Source organism: Onychomys torridus, chromosome 10, assembly GCF_903995425.1.
Source record: "Onychomys torridus chromosome 10, mOncTor1.1, whole genome shotgun sequence".
In the NCBI taxonomy this organism is placed as follows: Eukaryota; Metazoa; Chordata; class Mammalia; order Rodentia; family Cricetidae; genus Onychomys; species Onychomys torridus.
Window position 1 is genome coordinate 1295226 of NC_050452.1, and position 20940 is coordinate 1316165.

The following is a 20940-nucleotide window of genomic DNA, read 5'->3' on the forward strand; positions in this document are numbered from 1 at the left end:
GAATGGAGGGGAGGGGCTGTGGGGAAGGTGGGGGTGGGTGCGGGAGCGGGGAGGACAGGGGAACCCATGGCTGATGTATAAAATTTAAAACACATAATAATAAAGAAAAAAAATATTAAAAAAAAAAAAAGAATTTGGTTTCTGCCTTAGGTTTCAGGTTTGAATGAGTAGTTTGCTCTCTACTGCCATCTGCTTTCCACATGTACCAAAGTCAGGCTCTACCTTTCTCAGCCTCATGTATATGGGGCATGAAATCCAATATAACACCTTACCACACTGTCAAAAATACCCATAGTTTGCATCTTAAAGAAGAAGAGCATTTCTGTGGCTTTAGATAACGAAAGCACTTTTTCCTGCTTTTCATTCCCTACCATCGGGTTTTTAGCCTTGTTCTAAACAGTAGCTTATTTCTTGACTCCCAAAGCAGAAGATAAAAAAGCAGACAGCTTAATTACTTATGGAGGCAATGGCTGCCTTGGCCAGCCAGTGAGGACCGTGTTTACAGTACTTGTGTCAGGGAAGGGAAAACCAAAGCCTGGATGGCAGGAGGAAGAAGTCCTGCACCCTTCTCGGGATACCACTCTGCAGGGCCTCTCAGAAGACCTGAGGGAGACTGCAAGGCCCTGGCGAGGGGCAGTTACGAAGCAAGTGGACATGAGTAAGAGTCTTGACTTCAGCTCTCCCTTTGATGTGTCCTCGGGAAGTAACCTCTATTTAAAATGGTTACCTCAGAAAAAGAAAGCTACCTGCTGTCATTAAGGGCCCTTAGAATAGGCTAGTCTGATATGACAAAAGATAACTTATCTGTCTGAAGAACAGACAGGTACAGAGAACCTGAGTTGGTCTCTGAGAGGAAATGGTCAAAGCTCAATAGGCTTGTTGTAAGTGACAGATGAGTACTGTCCCTTTTCTCTCTTGTCCCACCTTCTGTCTCTCCTCTTCCCCCTCCTTTTTTTTTCTATTTCCTCCCCACTTTTCCTACCAAGAACATCTACACACTGTCTTGTCAGTTCAGCCTCCTTGCTTTTGCTAAGTGTTGAGTTTCCCTGCTAAACTGGTTAGTTCACTGGAAGCTTTTATTTTTTTTATTCCAAGGGAATCTATAAAAACCCGGATTGTGAGATACAGCCTGGAAAGCAGGTAGGAGCCTCTGCTTCCTGGATCTTAATTTACATTCTGAAGTTCTTTCCCAGGCAGACCCCTGGAGCCCCTCCTAGGAATTCCCTGGATGCAATCTGGAAGTCCTGTGTGCCATGTAATTTGATAGGTTCATCAGTTTTGGCAGAGCTTGAAAATTCATCTTGGATTCTGAGTGTGTGTGTGTGTTCATGTATGTACCTATGCATGTGTATGATGCTGGCCTGGTGTGTACATGTGCGGGTGTGTGTGTGTGCCTGCGTTCACATGTGCTAGTGTTGATGTTGGGTTCCTTCTTCAATTACTCTCCACCTTATTTTTGATTCAGTGTTTCTCACTAACCCAGTGCTCACTGATTTTGCTAAGCTGAGATTGCAGATGTGTGATGTTATGGACAGCTTTTTATGAGGGTCCTTATGCTTGCACAGCAGCTACATCAGCTGGTTATTTCTCAGCCCCTCTTGAGCTGCTTTAAAAAAAAAAAAAAGACAAAGGTTATGGGTTTCTTAGAGTTATTTATTAAGCAGCACTGTTTACCATGCAAGAAAAGCCACGAGGCACAAGAAAACCCATATAAGACTTTATTAAGGGAAGGGAACAGAAGGGGTGTACATAGGCCTATGGAATGACTGTGCAGGATGAAGGGGGAGGGATAAGTGGGACCCCCCACACATGCGCATATGCATAGCTATGCCACACATGCGCATAGATTATGTGATCACACAGCACATCAATTACTTAGGGTAAGGCCCTGGGATGACTAAGCATCTTGCCAGCACACACACATGGGGGGGGGTGAGGTGTAGCTGGGGGAGTGACTAGGAATTCTAACACTCAGTACTTTTCTGAACTCTTTCACTCCCCCCACAAAAGGTTACAAAGGTGGAGGAAGAATAAATGTTTGCACACTGTACCATATAAAATGTCAGGCAAAGAGAGTTATCTCACTAACAAATAGCTTTGTGTCAAAGGAAGGAAGGCAGGAGAGAGGGAGGGAGAGAGGGAGGGGGGGAGGGATCAAAAAACAGATAAAAGAAGTATCTCATGCACCTTTGAAGACGATAGATCTGGATTGCAGCCAAGGTTTCTAGAAATCCTAAATCACCAATCTGTTTTCCTAGTATCCCATCTGACTTAGCATTACTTGTAGATTTTTTTTAAAAAGATTTAAAAAAAAATCATTGACCACCAAGAGTTTATTTAATTCTCTACAAAAATGTAACAGACATAGTATTTATGGTATTCAAAAAATCCCTTTGACTTTTTATTTATCAATTAAATCACCAGATTGCTAAGGATTATAAGCATATACATGGTTGAGAGTAAAGAGTAAGTGCTGCTGAAGGAATGGGTATCACTGAGGTTTAGGACAGTTTAGGGAAGCACAGAGCTCCTGTATACCCCTCCTCACATCCCAACCATCAGCATCTCACCTACAATGAGAGGCATTTTGCTTGAGTTCATGAGGGATCTCTCTTGGTGATGTGTAGTCCATGGGTCTTGACAAATGCATAGTGATATATACAAAACAATTTAATGATCCTAAAAATCATCTGTGCTCCATTTATTCCTTGTCTTAAATTTTCCATTTCTTAATAGTGTTAGTAGAATTTTGTGACAAATTTTTGTGAAACTTTTGATGTAATTATTTATTAGGTCTTTAGCATATTAAAATTATATTTTTGGTCAATATACTTTTTTAAATATGAAAACTTAATTTTTTTTACATTTTCCTTTTACTTTCAAAGAGGTTCACATTTGGATGATAAATTACAAGGTCTTCATAATTATAGTCTATACCTCTGGTCCTCAGAGAGTAAACTATTTGCCCCAGGGGATCTGACTAATCCAGAATAAAGTGAGCGTGACTCCTCCATCTACAGCTTCTGGAGCTCTGTATACCAGACGCCACGGCAGCTCAGGCTCCAGAGTTTATCACAGCTCTGTTTCAGGAGAGTTAGGAAAATGGAATTGCTGTGTGTTTCTAATTCTGCTGTGAGACAATTCCCTGCATAAGTCAATAGATAACAAACTCAATAAAGAGCTGAATGGGCCAAAGAAGCTAGAGGTCATAGAGGGCTAGGTTTCATAAAGTCTGGTTTCTCTACCATTTAAAATGTAGTACTTAAAATATGTCTTCTGTAAAAGCACGTAGGTTTCCTGATTCAGGCAAACAAGGTCACAGAGTACAAAGGGAATGGATTCTCCACCTTCCGGACTTAAAGATCGATGGCGGCAGATGCTAGCTTGGTGAGAGTTCTCACTTCCGATGTTGGTTTTTTTGTGTGTATGGTAAGAAAACGATGTCTTTTTCTTCTACCAGGCCTCTCTATCCGGAGTGTGTGCTGGAAAGCAGACCGTCTTCTAGCTGGAACCCAGGACAGTGAGATATTTGAAGTGATCGTTCGAGAGAGGGATAAACCAGTGCTCATCCTTCAGGGCCACTGCGAGGGTGAGCTCTGGGCTCTGGCCTTGCACCCCAAGAAGCCTCTGGCCGTGACAGGCAGTGATGACCGCTCTGTCAGGTGAGGCTCCAGAGCCATACCCTTATGGACTTCCTTGAGATAACAGATTTCTTTTGCCCAAAAATGTTTGTGATCTAAGGCTAAACCACAATGTAGAAACACGCTTTCCGAATGGAAGTGAGGATGTTTAGCTCGCTGCATTTGGCATCTTATCATGTTGTCATTGTATCTTTTTTTTTTTTCTTTTCTTTTTTTTTTTGGCTCCATCTTAAATCCTGAAAATCTTTTCAGAAGTGAAAATGTGTGACTACCACTTAGGCTGTCTTCCAGTTGTGTTTTTAGTTCAAGAGAAGAGCTAAACACACTTCTCTTTTTTGAGACAAGATTTCCCATTCATGTGGGATTGCTCAGCAGTTTTAGGATTTAATTAGAGGCCCTCATTCCTCATGAGACTTTCATCTCTAATTTTAAGGTTATCTTCAGGACACGAGCAACTTATTATTGTTGTTGTTGTTGTTGTAAATTCTGAAATGGAAATTTAGACATTGTCATCAAATAAGAGAGAACGACGATTTCTGAGACAGTGTGTAACTTTGTCAGTGTTCGCATAGTTTTTTTGGTTTTGTTTTGTTTTCAAGACGGGGTTTCTCTGTGTAGTCCTGGCTGTCCTGGAACTCTCTATGTAGACCAGGCTGGCCTCCATCTCAGAGTTCCGCCTGCCTCTGCCTATCTCATTCCCTTCCCCCACCCCCTTGATTCAAGGCTTGTGCCACCACCGCCCAGCTTCATCTGTTCTTTAAGAGCACAAAATTGGATAAAATGATCAAAATGAGCAAGTGTCCAGCATTCTGACAACTGTTAAACTCATTCAGGGTATGGTGTGTTTGAAAAGCTTAAAGTGCTCAACAGCAGAGAGGCCATGGGGAGAGTTAAGAGTGATCAATTAATCTACGATTTATTATTGCTTCTGAGCTTTAGAAGCTAAAATAGAACCTTGTAAACTATGATAAAGTTCACTTCTTTTTTCTACTTACTGTATGGATTTATATACATACATAATCTGCTCAATTTTGTTTTCTAGTTTCTACCAAATGTGTAAACCTCATTAATTTCAGACTTTGTAGAAGCAGTTATAGTGTCTTCATAGGCAACATAAATATTTATTTTGCCACATGCACCTTTTGACTTTGTTTTTGTGTTTTTTCTTTACTCAGAGCAGTCAAAGTAGCCAAAACAGTGCCCAAAAGTTAACCAAATGCCTGTGACCCCAAAAATTAAGCAAATGCCTGTGACCCCCAAAAGTTGACCAAATACCATGACCCCAAAATTTAACCAAATGCTGTGACCTGGTTCTTATCCATCCAAAGGAAAGAGCTCACAAAAATCCTTGACTTTTGTATTTTAGAGTTGAGTTTCATAGCTGTAAACATGGCTGGGGAACTCTGGCTGGCAGAACCTATTGTATTCCCTCCTCAACAATTAATTTGGCTAGACGTTTGAGTGTATTTTTGCAGAACTTTGAAGGAAGAAGGGTAGAAGCTGTGCTTTCTTGAGATCAGCTTAGCAGCCTTAGGGGTGGCACAACTGATCAAGGAGGCGTGGTGTCTTCATTCTGCTAGAGTAAAACTCACATTGCTTAAAAATAGCACAAGGCTGAAAACAGAGGGTCACAAGAAATCGACTTTGGGCTTCCTAAGGACCAGCCAGGTGTTCACTGTGAGCTGCACACTCTCCCCCCACCCCCCAATGGCCAGGCGCACTAAGGAAACGGCCATGTGGGGCTTAGGCTTGTTTCAGAACTGCAAGTTCTTGGCCCTTCTCGAAGACATGTGAAGAGATGACCATCTTAAGAAAGCCTTCACAGAGCCAGCTTAATAACTCAGCAGATTGAAGACATCTGCTGCCATTCCTGATGACCCATGCCTAGTCCTTGGAACTCACATGGTAGAAGGAGAGAACCAACTCCCACACATGCACTCAAGCATGCATCATCGTTGTCATCATCAGGAAATTCCTTATGGAGATCAAATGCCACCAATTCAACACATAAAGTCTTATTGCATGTTATAAATATTTTCTCTGGGTTCACTCAGTTTGGGGTACCTGGGTTAAGTGTTCTGGAGCTAGAAATCCTATAGTTAGTTTTGCCAAAAAGCTCTGTGAGCTGTGCTTACCTCCTGGTCCCTATTTCTCTACCAGAAGCTGTGCTTTTGGGCTACTAGCACCACAAAACATTGCCCTACCAATAGTGGGCCCATCAGCAAAGACCTGGACTATTGATTGATAACCATGAGTAAATCCTAGAGCTGTCCTACAGAAGGGACATCATTTATTCTCTTATCTCTGATGCCCATATACACACCCCAGGGAAGCCAGCAAATGTGATGCGTGTGTGTCGGTATACATATGCTTAAGTACCAACTACTTGAAAAGTGCTCACAAATGCTTGTTGTGAAACCAACAATAACAGCATGCCCTGGCTAATTGTATTGTCAACATAAGCTTGAGTCATCTGGAAAACAAAGGAACCTCAACTGAGAAAATGCCTCCATAAGATCCAGCTGTAAAGCATTTTCTTAGTTATTGATTGATGGGCAGGGGTCCAGCCTACAGTAGGTGGTACTATCCCTGACTAGTGGTCCTGACTTCTACAAGAGAGCAGGCTAAGCAAAGCCATGAAAGTAAGCTAGTAAAGCAGAATCTTTCCATGGCCTTTGCATCAGCTCCTGCCTCCAGGATCTTGCCCTGTTTGAGTTCCTGCTCTGACTTCTGATGAACCTGACTTTACTGATGAACAGTGCTCTAGAAGACAAATAAATCCTTTCCTCCCCAAGTTTGTTTGGTCATGGTGTTTCACCACAGCAATAGTAACACTAAGACACAGTGCTAGCAATTCCTACCCTTGGAGCATGGTTAATTGCCGATTGCATAAATAAAGGATGATTTCTAATTTCCAAAGAGAAGACACTTTGCAAAATGGTGTTTATATTTTCTGGTCTGGGGATCTCAAAATCTTTGCAAATGTAATTTCACCTTGTATTTCTTGCTGGGTTTTTTTGAATGGCGAAAGTGGCCCAAAGGCAGACAAAACACTTTTACAGATTTTTCTGACAAGGTGAAGGATGTGGGTGTGAAGTTACTATGTTCTTTATTGTTGTTAGTGTGGAGAGCATGTTGTCTACCCTGGGTTAGCAGATGGCTGAGAAGTTGGATTGGTCTTTATTCTACTCTGTTCTTGGTCCTTAGGCTGTGGAGTCTAGCCGACCATGCCTTGATTGCCCGCTGCAATATGGAGGAAGCAGTCCGTAGTGTCTCCTTCAGCCCTGATGGATCTCAGTTGGCCCTGGGTATGAAGGATGGCTCTTTCATTGTTCTCCGAGTCAGGTACATTCAATATTTAAAATGGTACTCTGAGCTGTTCCTTTGTTAAAAATTAAAGAATATCTTGGTCATAAAATATGTCAGACTGTTAGGAAATCCCTTACCTGTGATTCTGAAATCCAGAACACTGAAAACCCAGATGTCTTTGGTAAACTATTTGGACAAAGAACCTAACCCAGTGACCTGATGTGAGTTTGTTTATGGTCTTCAGTCTCTTCATAGAAATAATATGTTGTATGAATTGCTGCAAAGAAATTCCATATTTCATAGAGGATGCTATCCCAGCCAGTACATTTAGAAGTTCCTTAGCACATTCCATATGGATCTTTGTAAGATCCAAGTGAGATCCTGAGGACATCTGGTCCCGGGGGCTTGAAACAGGAAGTTGTAAGCTCTGTAGTTAAGCCAGGAAAAGAAGAAATAATAAAGCAGCACCCAACAACACTACATTCTTATGAGTAAACTTGAATCAAAGATTTCATGCATATAATTGGTACAAATGGAGTATTCCTTGCTTGCTGACATCCTGTACTGTTTATACTGGACAAAAACTGCCCATCAGTTATGGAATCCCTCTGAATGCATTAGTTGTTCTCTTGGCTCACCAAGTTTTGTAATTATAGCAAAAAATACAGCTGTAAATGGATGCTGCATGTTTTATGTGGAGAAAATTCTGAACAATGTTGAGTACTCTTAGCACAATTTATTACTCTGAATTCTCATTACCACCCACACATAATTTATTACCAAATTAGTGGGCAATGTTCCCATTCACTGCTGATTGATTGACAATAAGGTTGTTAATTACCAAATTTCCTATTGGATAGAATTCTCAAGTGCAAACAAAAGAAAACTACACAGTTATTTTATGTTGTTATAGTACAGTGTAGTGCTGTGGTAAATGATAGCAGGTGTGGGGTGGTTATGTGGAAGCAAATCCTTGCTGCTATTGTGTGCACTTAGTTTGTTTTAGAGTCAATGAAGCCATCTTCACTGGTTCAGGGGACCTGAGTCATAATCCTATCTCCTACTTAGAGGGGAAAAGCAACCCCAATGAGCTTTCAGACACAAGCAGAAATTAATCTTAGCAGAATTTGGCTAATTCTGTGCTCGAGTAGATGATCACACATGCAAGGATATATGGCAGCACAAGTTCACTTAGTGGGTTTTGAAAAAAGATGAGACAAAGTCAGGAGGTAGGTCTGTATTTGGGAGGAATTGGGAGAAGAATATGTTCAAAATACATTGTACAAAATTCTCAAAGATTTCAAATTAAAAAAAAATGACCAAAAAAAAAAATACAAAATCACATATTCATTATGACCTTTCTGGTGAGAATGAAGTGATTTATAACATTTTGACATTTAAGAGGTAGTGATTTTCTTCTTTTAGACTCATTCCTTTTAAATAACAAAAAGCATAATTGTTGGTTTATCTTTTCCTTTCTTCTTTTGAGACAGGATCTCACTCTATAGCCCTGTCTGGCCTGAAATGTGGTATGTAAATAGACTGGCCTCCAGCTTTCAGAGATTCACCTGCCTCTGCTTCCAAGGCTAGGGTTAAAGGCATGCACCGCCACACCTGCTCTCATTTATGGCTGAAACATGAACAGATGGCTCATTTTTTACACTAATTTTTTATATGTTTTGCCTTTCTCCATTGCATACTTTAAAGTGACTCTAACTTTTAGGTAAAATTTTCAATAATATATAGTCGAACATGAAAGAAAATATTCTTCGTGTTAAAGGTTTTTATTTTTACTCTGAGGACACAAAATATTATTTTAAATGTTTGTCTTAATTTTATAAGTAGGATATAAATTATAAATATATCATATCTTTTTCTGAAAATAAACCTTCTAGTCCCTATAGGATTTTTCTCTTTTGTGACACATACCTTTCAAAACAAGACTTGGGTTTTCTATTTCTCGGTTTTCTGATTTCACTTCGTGTTTTATTCCTATAGAGACATGACAGAAGTGGTCCATATAAAAGATAGAAAAGAAGTCATTCATGAGATGAAATTCTCCCCAGATGGCTCTTACCTGGCGGTAGGGTCCAATGATGGTCCTGTGGATGTCTATGCTGTCGCCCAGCGGTATAAGAAAATAGGAGAATGCAGCAAGTCCCTGAGTTTCATCACACACATTGACTGGTCTCTGGATAGTAAATACTTGCAAACCAATGATGGTGCTGGGGAGAGACTGTTCTACAAAATGCCATGTGAGTCTAGGTAGATGATTATGCTTATATGGTAGATGCTCGTGGAAAGCAAACTTGGAACCTCATGGAGAAATGTTGAAGAATGTCCTGTGACCTCAGGGTAAGGAATGTTTCCTGAGACAAGATCTCCTAAGCCATGGGCCCGCGGAGAAAAAGTTAATGAGTTGGGTCACATTAAAGATTTTAAAACATTAGGGAAACATAAGCAAATTTCAAGATGAAGCTTTCAGTGGGCATAAATACCTGTATTATTCCAAAAGGTGCAATATGTCCAGAGCAGCACTGAAAGTCCACTTGAATTATTTAGACTAGCCAAAGCCTGTCAGTGTTAGTGGTGGAAGAGGGGAGCAAACTTGCACAGGAGTGTCTGCTGTGATGTTGATGGTAAAAGACAGAATGATGTTGGAACTCCTAAGTGGCCATCAGTGGAGGAGAGCTAAAGTGTGCAGTCACAAGAGGTAATTCTGTGAAGAACTGGCTAGTCCAGCTTGTGGATATGGATAGTTCTCAAAAGTATACTGCTGAGCAAATAAATGCAAAATGGTATGTGCAGTATATGTTTATATAAAAATGTTAAGATATTAAAATAATTTCATATATTATAACCACTTACACACATAGAATATGGTTTTTAGATGTACAGGAATGCTTAGCATTCAATTCAAGGTATTAGTTATTTCTAAGGAAAGAAAAAGAAATGATATTGGGGATGAGTGCCCAGTGGATTTTAAATGACTATAATAAGTTCTTACAATTCTGTTTTAAAGAAACTGGTGAGGTAACTCAGCAGGTAAAGGCTCTTGACCTGAGTTCAATCCCTGGAATCCACAGAGTGGAAGGAGAGAATTGACTCCATCAAGTTGTCCTCTGACCTACACACACACACACACACACACACACACACACACACACACACACCACAATTATAGCAACAAATGATTTTTAATTCTATGATGAAAAACACCAATAATATTCATTGAAACTCAGTGCTACAAACACTTGCTCCCTCTTGTACTCTGTAATCTTCTATATAATTGAAATATTTCATCACTTTTAGAAACAGATGACCAGAATAGTTGTTCTGTAAGCTTCTAAGAATGTGGAGTCCACAGATACTTAGTTTCATGTCCAGGCTCGTGTTCATGAGCTCCTCTTGCTTCCATCCAGTTCCTGCTTTACCACTTGCATTGTGATTGACACATTTCTCAAAAGGCAAATAACTGAAGAGTCAGTCTGCAAATGGTCATGCTATTTCTTATTGTCTAATACATGCATCTCTGCCGCAAAAATTGAGATGAGGGAATGTGAGTTGTATGTATGCCCTGTGGGTTCCATCTGCTAGGCAGGAACGGTGATATGAATACCAAGGGGTCTTCATGGTGAAGATTTTGTATTCACCTTTTGCCAAGGTCCTGCTGTAGCCTGTGTTCATGTCCTGAGATGGGGAAGGGGTGTTGGCAGAAGAATTGTCTGACCACCAGATGAGTTTCACACAAGTGGCCGGCCCTAAATACTCAAGCCATCTTTATTTATACTTCAAAACAAGCATGTTTTCCTCACCCTCCAGCGTTAACTTCCAGTAAAAACAAATATGTCAAATACGATTTTTATCCCAACTTTTACATCAAAACAACTTTTAAACTAAAAACAACACTTAGCATTTTGCTAGCTTGGCTAATCCTCGAGCCAGGCACATCCTGTCCTTACATAGGCATACATTCTCAAGAACAATATCATTCAAAACTTAACAAAACATGTTTACAGAAATAGGGGTGATTTGCCATAAACTGCTTGCATACAGTTAGCTTATATTTCTTTAGCTGCCCGCTAACTTTTATTTCCTCTGATCCTGCCAGCTGGGTCAGAAGATTTCCCATGGTCTACAGTGATAGCTGGTATTTCCAGATAAAACATGAGAAACATCAGTTACCAAAGAATTTTAGGGGGAAGTATTAGAGAAAACAATAGTGTTTCTGGGAATGATCACATTGACCCATGTGTGACTGACAAAGTAAAACCGAAATGGCTAAGAGAATCAACAACATTATGAGAAGAGAGTATGGATGCTATGAGGTCATAGTAGTATTCTGCGCTGTCCCAAAGCCCAGGGGTCCCTTGCCGAGTAAGAGACCACCTCCATGGGTCTTCCCTGATGGAGACCCATTGGACAAGTGTTCATGCTGATCCAAGACTAGGACACACAGCTCCCAACAACCTTTGAAAGCCCAAAGTATTATCTCATGTTTATTTTAATGTTTGCAAACTGGCTATAAATCTTAACTTTTCATTCCTAAGGGTTTTTCACTTCCTGTCACATACTTTAGGTATGTGATCATTAGGCAAAGTTTCTGCCTTTCTGCCAAGATCCAAAGGAATAGGATAGTCTGTTGAACCTTTAGAAAGGACAGCCATAGAGAATTAGAGACTATCTCTTAGGTCAGTTTAGAGCCTGCCTTTACACTAGGGCTGAGGCCTCAAAGAATTGCATGTTTGTAGTAGGAATCTTAAAAGGTCTTATTAATGAAATCAACTCCTAGGCCTGTTATTGGGGTGATTGCTGGAAGATCAGAGACACAGAACAAGCCACAGCTATCTCACTTTGCTAGTTCCTCAGGTTTTCCTCAGGCTGGAAGCTTCTGAGTCCTCCTCCACATGAATCTCAGCTGAACTGTGTTGCTCCAAAGCCTGAACGCTTATCCAGCCAAATGCTTAACTAACTAAATGCTTAACTCCTTTAGTTCCTGGTCCTCACGCCTTATATACCTTTCTCTTTCTGCTCCCACTCCCTGGGATTAAAGGTTGGGTTTCTGGGGTTATAGGCGTGGGTCACCATGCTTAGCTGTTTCTAAAGTGGCCTTGAACTCAGAGATCCGGCTAGCTCTGCCTCCCAAGTGCTGGGATTAAAGGCGTGCACCACCACTGCCCAACTTTTGTTAGGGCTTACTCTTCCCATTTTCTAGCCACCAATTTTGGCTTTGTTCTAGTGGCTGTCTGTTCTCTGACCCCAGATATGTTTATTTCTGGGAACACACAATATTTCAGGGAACACAATACCCACCACACATGTTCTATGGCCTAGTCATTGTAATTGTATTATCTGGAGAACTGTAGCTTTTTAAAAGTACATTTTTTTGTGTGTCCACCTTGCAGCTTTTATATAAGAGATTCGCCCATCTTATGTAATAGCCATTTAGTGACATTTAGTTTGTAAGACTAAAATGTCGCACACAATGATGTCCAAATTATAATCTTTAATGATTTTTAAAAGGAATGAGTAAAGAAAAACATAACATAAATCTTAACCTCCAATAATCACATATTGCCTTGAAATTTTTATTGAAAACTTAGGAGACTGAAGCAGAAGTCAAGGTGTGGGGTCTGTTTTGGTGGAGTCTCCTAAGGCTGTCACAAAACAAAATGTTCAAAAGGATAAAGTATAGGTTACTGATAGAGCAATTGCCTAGAATGTGTGAGAGTTATTACTTCATACTTAGCTTTTCTGTGTATGGAAACATCTGGAACACTTCTGTCGTTGGGAATAAAATAACATCCTGCTTAGTTTATCATTCTACAGCTCATTTTATCGTTCTGTTATGAGCACTTGGCTTATTTCCAGTGTATCTACTGGTCCAGGTGGTGCACCTCCAAATGCTACTGCCACAGTGGATTGCTTTCTGTTCTGAGTCCTTTGGGGATGTATTCCCTGGAGCAGGAGCAGATCACAGACAATGCTCCAACTATACCCTCTCTGGGACTATGGTCACTTAAATGCATTCTTTTAGGATAGTTATACAGTCCAGAATTTTGGAGTGCTACTTTGAAAAAGTATCTGCTCTTCGGTTCTTTATTTGAAAATATATGCTTATTTTAATAAGGTAAGCATCAGGATATATGCTTTAAAAATGGTATCTGTTGAATATTAACCACACATTTGCTTTTGTGGCTTTCTGGGGGTTTTTTTTGGTGCCATCTATGGACCTCACTAATCTGCTGGCAGAAATGGGAACTGAGTCCTGTGTCTGGGAGCAGACCCACAGCAGCTGTTAGGACCATTTCCCACAACCAATTACACCTAGTTCACCACAGTTCTGTGGATTCAGTGATTAGGACTTAAATAATAAAATCATTCAAAAATTCGTAGAACCTGAATTTTTGTTTAAAACAGAAATCACTTGGGGGTAATGAAGAGGTGGTTCAGTGGTTAAGACTGCCTACTGAGCTGGTAGAATACTTGGTTCCCAGCATGGTCAGGTAGTTGACAGCCTTATCCAGCTCTGCTGGACCTAGTATCTCTGGCTCCTGTGGGCACTTGCATTTACATGAAAATACCCATTAACAGATACACATTGTGTATATAATTTAAATTTAAAAAAATAAAAATTTCAAACATCATTTGTAGACTGGCAAGGTGGCACTTGCTGCTGAGAACCCATAACCTGAATTCTGTCCCTGGACCCAACGTGGTAGAAGGAGAGAACCAAATCCTTGCAAGTTGTCCTCTGTCCTCTGAGTGCATTCACATTGCATGCATGCCAATAACTAAGAAAATAAGTAAATTGATTAATTTAAAAGATTACATGTAATGATGCTTGAACTATAAAAAATAAAGTTTAAGACAAGCTTAGTCAAGGTTTTCAAAGCCTAGCAAAATGTTAGTGACTCAGTGTTGACACCTATAACTTAAAAATGTCATACAAATATAAATCCACTGTCAGTAAGATCAAAGAGGTGTGAGTAGTTTGAGACATTACATCTACATTTAACACAATAGTCATTTCCTATTCTTTTTACTTCCAGACTTTGAGCTGATGTTTTCTTTAAATCCTTCCCTTCCCTACTGAAAAAATAACTAATAGGGTGAACAGATTATAACTCTTACAATTCCTCTTATTTATATATTTAATGATGGTTTTTGACACTGTAAGAAATGAAAAATGAATAAAATATATTAGAATATGTTTCATATGTAAATATAACTTCATATTGGCTGTTTCAGCGGGGAAACCTTTAACAAGTAAGGAAGACATCAAAGGGATTCACTGGGCCTCCTGGACCTGTGTAAGAGGTCCCGAAGTGAGTGGGATTTGGCCCAAGTACACTGAGGCCATTGACATCAACTCGGTAGACGCCAACTACAGTAGCTCAGTGCTGGTATCTGGAGATGACTTTGGACTAGTCAAACTCTTCAAATTTCCTTGTCTGAAAAAAGGTAAGGCCAAGGAGATGCTTCTCAGGGTAAAGATCTTCTCTGGATTCTAGACACCGTATAGTTAGGCGGTTTCCTTACCTGTTCACCAGATACTTCTTCGTTTTCTCTTGTCTACATTTGTTCTTCACTTGTTTGTTTGTTTGTTTATTTGTTTGTTTTGAGACAGGGTTTCACTGAGTAGCTTTGACTGTCCTGGAACTCACTCTGTAGACCAGGCTAGCTTCTAACTCACAGAGGTTCACCTGTCTCTGCCTCCCAAGTGCTGGGATTAAAGACGTGCCCCATCACCGCCGGGCTTCACTTATTTTATATAGAATGTGCTGTTGAGATCTTCTGCTTTTGTTGTCCTATGTGATTTTGCAAATTTAATTCAGAATTTGTAAAAAGTTAATATCATGTGACTTCTAAGCCTGTTTCACATTTCCAAACAGTCATCTCTTACTTATGTTTATGGGAACAAATATTCATGATTTATACTTTTATTTAATTCCTTTAAAATATTATAATTTAACTTTTTGGGTTTTTTTGTTTTGTTTTTGTTTTTTGCTGTTATATTTGTTTGTCTTTCAAGACAGGGTTTCTCTGTATAGCCCAGGCTGTCCTGAAACTCACTCTGCAGACCAGGCTGGCCTCAAACTCACAGAGGTCTGCCTGCCACTTGCCTCCTGAGTTGCTGGGATTAAAGGTGTGTGCCACCACCACCTGGCTATAATTTAACTTTTTATGTATCCACCTACTTGCACTTATACAGGAAAAGAAAAGCAATTCTTCTTAAACATGATTAAATAAAAGTAACAGTTCTACTGGTGTGGACTCCTTGTCACAGGGCTAATTTTGCAAGACTTTTTTAGAGAGAAATCAGACTGAAATCAACATTCCCTGTACTCAGATTTTGCACTTCTATGGAACCATTTTAAGCTTAGAAGACTAATGGAGTCACCTTGTAACGATCCAGTGCTTACTTTGCAAACTTAGAGAAAGCCCCTCCACCTCCACCGACTCTGTTTGCTTCTCCACTGTGCCCTGAAAGCTGCATCTTAGGAGAGTAATTGGATACGTTGCTACCTACAAACTTTCACTTGATGATTTTTTTAAATTAAGGAGGGAAGGGGATGAAAAATGTAATCAGAAAGTAATTTTCAGTTAACTGGCAGCTTTGAAACAGTGACAGTTACAGTACAAAATGGAACATGAAATGTATAGAGAAAAAATGCATAGAGAAACCACGATGACTTGCACTGGACAGAGTGGTCATCAGCTTCAAGCACAAAAGATTGCAATGTGCCAAATTCAAGTCCACTCCACCCTGATTAATGCACCTTGTGGGCAACAGTACATAACTTGTTTAAAGTAATGTGCATTTAAGAGTAAGTTGGTTATGTCAGAAAGTATCTAGGAATTTAGAATTCAGGAAAATCAAAGATGATATGAGAAGCAACCTACTGGCCTCTAGTGTCAGGACCCAAGAACATGAACTCAGTGAGAAGTAGTGTCCTCTATGTATCTTCAAACCTTATGAGTGGACTCAAGCCTTAGAAATGGATGGGTGTAAGGACCCATTATCAGAGCCAGGGTGGTGGTATGCATAGTGCTATAAAATTAGATACCCATGGATAAAAACAACCCTCTAGGGAGGCACACAGAAGGTAATCGAATGAAAGGACAGGTGGACAGCAGGGTGACATGATGGGAGAATGAGCCCTCCTCAGCCATTTGCTGAAGATCAAGGCCTTCAGAGCAAACCAAATTCTACCTTGCAAAACACACAGTTTATAAATCTGCAATTTTGCCTGTGACCTTCAGAGTTTTGTGCCAAAACTACTGGGGAAAAGTTAATCAAAGTATGTGGGAATCTTGGTAGGAATTGATAAAACTTGACTCTTTATGAAGCAGGGAACTATTATCAAATGATTCTAAGTGTTAAGGCTGTAGAAAGATAAACATGAGCACAGAGCCAGATGGCAATGGTGCATGCCTTTAATCCCTGTAGACGAGGCCAGCCTGGTCTACAGAGCAAGATCCAGTACAGGCACCAAAACTACACAGAGAAACCTTGTCTCAAAAAAAAATAAAAAAGAGTACAGACTGATGACTGGCAAATGTGGGAGACTGAGCAAGCAAACAGACCTCACAACCAAGTCAATTTGATATATTTGGAATTACTCACATACACACATAAACACACACACACACACACACACACACACACACACACACACATATTCTGTTGTGCAGAAATTATATGTAAGTGCCCTAGAATTAATGACAAGTACTGAGAATTGATATTTTTACACAGCCTGAGTAATTTGTTTCTCATTTCAATAGTTTTCAATCCTTTAGAATCAGTAATGACAATTTTTCCTGATGCCATGAAGATCACATCTGTGTGTGACCACCCACACTTGGGACTCATATTGTGTGTAGTGACCAACTGCTATAAATTGGGAAGTGGCATGACCAAAGTCTCTGAAAGATTACTTTGATTCTGTGCAAGATAGGTTTTTAAGCATTTATCTGATAGATGGTGTGGCTAGAATAGGTGTCAAAGATATGGTTGATTGGTTTAAATAAAGCTGAAGGTTTTGTTGCTAGACTAGATGTGGCAATGGAGGGAGCCAAAAAAAGAGCCACTGAGAATGTCTCCTGAGTTCCAGGCTTGTACAATGATGCTGAAGGAGGCAGTGTTCTAAGATATGGGAAATAAGAGGAGGGAAAGTTGCTTGTTGTGTAAGGGAAGAGTGTGAGAGTGGCAGGGGAGCCCCTCAGTCTGTCACATCCAAGTTTTGAGGTGCCTGTTAAACACCAAACAGACATGACTCTTGTTCCTCCAGGGAGCACTCAAAGGTTAGCAATGAACAGTTGGTGCTCATGGGCATGGAAAGATTTTTAAGCTATGGAGGAGGTCAGTGGAAAAGAAATGAGGGCTAATACCCAAGTCCTCCAGAGGGAAATCTCATAGTCACTGCTTATCCCAGGAAAAGCTTTGGGAGAGGATGTGCCTCTGCTTATTGGACAAATATTTGTTAAGTGCTATACTAAGGTATGAAAATGCTTCACTATATCAGCACAGGTCCCTGCTGCCATGGAGCTTTGTTCTACTGAGTAGACACAGTGGATATGAAACTACAGGTGCTGGCAGTGGTAGCGCATGCCTTTAATCCCAGCACTCAGGAGGCAGAGGCAGGCGGATCTCTGTGAATTTGAGGCCAGCCTGAGCTACAGAGTGAATTCCAGGAAAGGTGCCAAAGCTACAGCAAGCATGTCTGATAGTAAGAAATGCTGTCAAGAAAAACAGGAGATGATAGGAGAGAATGCTGGGCAGAGCATCATACTATTATTGTTTCTACTAATATGACCAAAGGAGGGCTCACTCTTGGGGCTTTATGACTTAGACACTTGCAGAATGAGAGAACCAGGCACTCAGATATCCTGGAGAAAGAACAGAAAGTATGAGATTTGGAGGCAGAGAACACTTTGACATGCTCAAAGAACTGCAAAGGAGCCAGTGTGCCTGGAGCAGAGGGGCAGGTGGGGTGGGACTGGAAACAAAGCAGTAAGGGCTCCATTGCAGTGGCATGGTTCCAGCCTCCTGAAGACGTATCGGTCACCAATCCTGCACAGGAGCTTTGCCTCCGAATTTAAAAGCTTTCATGAAAAATGATCTCACAGGCTTTTGTGGCAGTGGACGATGAGGTTTGAGTAGATAGAAGTGTGGGGGATTAATATTGTGTATTATAGTCATCTGGAGGCAAGGACGAGACTCGCAGATGTGACTTTCATCTGAAGACCCTCCACAGACTGCTTAAGTGTCCTTAGGATGTGGTACAGCCCAAGAAAGATACCAAAGAGGAATTTGTAACGGCTTTTGCCTCTTCTCTGATGTCACATACTTTAACTTTTGCTGCTTGTATCTGAATTCTACTAATGTTTGTTTGTTTTGTTCCAGGTTTTTTGTTTTGTTTTTTGAGACAGTTTCTCTGTGTAGCCCTGGCCTTCCTGGATCTTGATCTGTAGACCAGGCTGGCCCTGAACTCACAGAGATCCACCTGCCTCTGCCTCCCAAGTGCTGGGATTAAAGGCATGTGCCACCACTGCCTGGTGAATTCTATTAACTTATTTATATTTATTTACTCTTGGCCATCTTCATAACCCACTGAAGAGATAAGTTAAGTGATCTCTGTGGAGGGAAAAGGCAAGCTCCACATTTTAGCATCTACAGAGATGTAGGAGGATATTTTGTTTATTTATAGAGACTGCCTGCTTTATCTTGCATTTAAATTAAGAATGGGTAAGATGTTAATCTTTGCATTTGTTTTCAGAATCCCTGCAGCAACATTAGTTGGAGCAGGTTTAACTAAGCCTTTAGCTATAAAGCTTGAACTTGAAAATCTATCTTCAGATTAGTGCATAATGGAATAATTGAGATTCTTGGAGGCATTTGATTATTATAATATGTAAGACTAAAAATATGTTTCTGATATATTAAAATTTTTATTTGATGTGGATAGGATGTGATTACTTTTTAACAAATGGTTTTTTTAAAAAAAACATAATTAATCTCAAAATACTATTTCAGGAGCCAAATTCAGAAAGTATGTGGGCCACTCTGCACACGTCACGAATGTCCGTTGGTCCCATGATTTCCAGTGGGTGTTAAGCACAGGAGGAGCAGATCACTCAGTTTTTCAGTGGAGGTTTATTCCAGAAGCTGTCAGCAATGGCTTGCTGGAAACCACACCCCAGGGTAAATAGCAGTCATAACTTTTCCATTTCTTTATTTTTCACTTATCATTTTAAAGAATATTCCTAATATCTATTCTGGAGCTAAGCAGCTAAGGTGGTTTTCAAAATTCCATATATATATATATATATATATATATATATATATATATATATATAAGGAGAAACTTCTGAGGGGCCAGAGAGTTGGCTCAGTGGGTATGACCTTTGTTGCTCTTGCAGAGGACCAGGTTTCAGTTCCCAGCACCCACATGGTGCTCACAACCATCCCTATCTCCAGTTCCAGAGGATCCAACACCCTCTTCTAATCTCTGAGGGCACCAGGCATATGTGTGGTACACATACATACATGCAGGCAAAATACTCAAATACATAAAATAAATGTAAAAAAAAAAAAAGGAAAAAACTTTGGAGTTTTGTATAGGATGGTTCAGTGATCTTCTTTGAAGGGTTTTGCTTATACAAAGCTCAGGCTGTGACTGGAGGTTCACACTGAAAAAAAGGCCTTTGAAGATAAGATGAAAGCATACATGTCAGCCCCTTGGGGAGACTGAAGCAGGGGCCTGCTCGGTGTGTGAGGTGATAGGCAACTTCAGGGTACAAAGAAGGGACTGAGACAGTGGTCTACAATGCAGACCCAGATGACCCACGTCAGTGGGTGTGTAGTCTTTTTATTTACTTCTGTTTGAGGTGTCCATAGGGATGAGCAGACAATAGAACAGTAATGCAAGTTGATGTGTTTGATAATATGATTCTGTAGGGACTTGACCATGGCAGTTTCTAATGCTTGGTGGATATGTTGAAAAACTAAAGAGAATCTTCATGGTAGTAGTGTTTAGAGTTTTCTTTAGACCCACCTCTCTGTTTGGTAAATCCTATACTTTTAATTTTATAAAATATAATTTAAAACCTACAAATCCTACTATCTAATTAAAAAAGAAGGAAAAAGGAAACCAGGTGTGATGGCACATGCCTACAATGCCAACACCTGAAAAGTAGGGCTAGCCTCTGGAGTTCAAGGTCATCCCTGGGGCTACTTGAAATGTCCTTTTGATCATTAGCATCTTGGCTTTTTCCTTGCCTCTAATGGATTATGTCTCTGCAGAAGGTGGTACTGATTCCTACAGTGAAGAATCTGATTCAGACTTGTCTGATGTACCAGAACTGGATTCTGATATTGAGCAGGAAGCTCAGATCAATTATGATCGTCAGGTCAGTAAAGACAGCACAAAAGCCTGGAGTCAGTTTGATTTTAACATTGCCCTGAAAATGGTTTGAGCTTAGGCAGAAGAAAAATGTCCACATCTTGCTTTTGAATGCAGGTTAACAATAAAGCATTTATCATACCATTAAATATTGAATGAAGATGTTCAGTGGTTAGAGCACTGGCTGCTCCTTCACAGGACCTGGCTTCAATTCCCAGCACCCACATGGTAACTCACAGCCATCTGTAACTCAGGTTCTACTGGCTTCTCCTGGCCTCTGCAGGTGCCAGGCATTCAAGTGGTACAGACACATGCATGCTGGCAAAACACTTTTACACACTAAATTAATGTTTTTAATTAAGTGGAAGGGAATTGATTAAGTTTTCAAGCTCAATTCTGAACATTTAAGGTTTTTGATTATCATATGAAGCTTAACTATATACATACTTACATAATTATTATTTTGCAAAGAAAGATGCATATAAAGTACAAGTTTTCTCATTTCCTTAGCAAATCATAAAAGTGAACATTTTTTGCGTGGGTATCCTCCAAGAATGGTAGCCTGTGTGTGAGCTGTTATC

The 20940-nt window shown here is 40.2% G+C and overlaps 1 protein-coding gene across 1 annotated transcript in view; it reads left to right on the forward strand.

Annotated features, from left to right (window-relative positions):
* Eml6 (EMAP like 6) overlaps positions 1-20940 on the forward strand; it is a 260091-nt gene that overhangs the window by 162010 nt on the left and 77141 nt on the right. The window contains exons 8-13 of the mRNA XM_036201044.1: positions 3461-3662; positions 6849-6986; positions 8949-9205; positions 14202-14414; positions 18991-19158; positions 20260-20394. Coding sequence (XP_036056937.1) covers positions 3461-3662; positions 6849-6986; positions 8949-9205; positions 14202-14414; positions 18991-19158; positions 20260-20394 — 1113 coding nt within the window. The remainder of the gene's footprint in view (positions 1-3460; positions 3663-6848; positions 6987-8948; positions 9206-14201; positions 14415-18990; positions 19159-20259; positions 20395-20940) is intronic.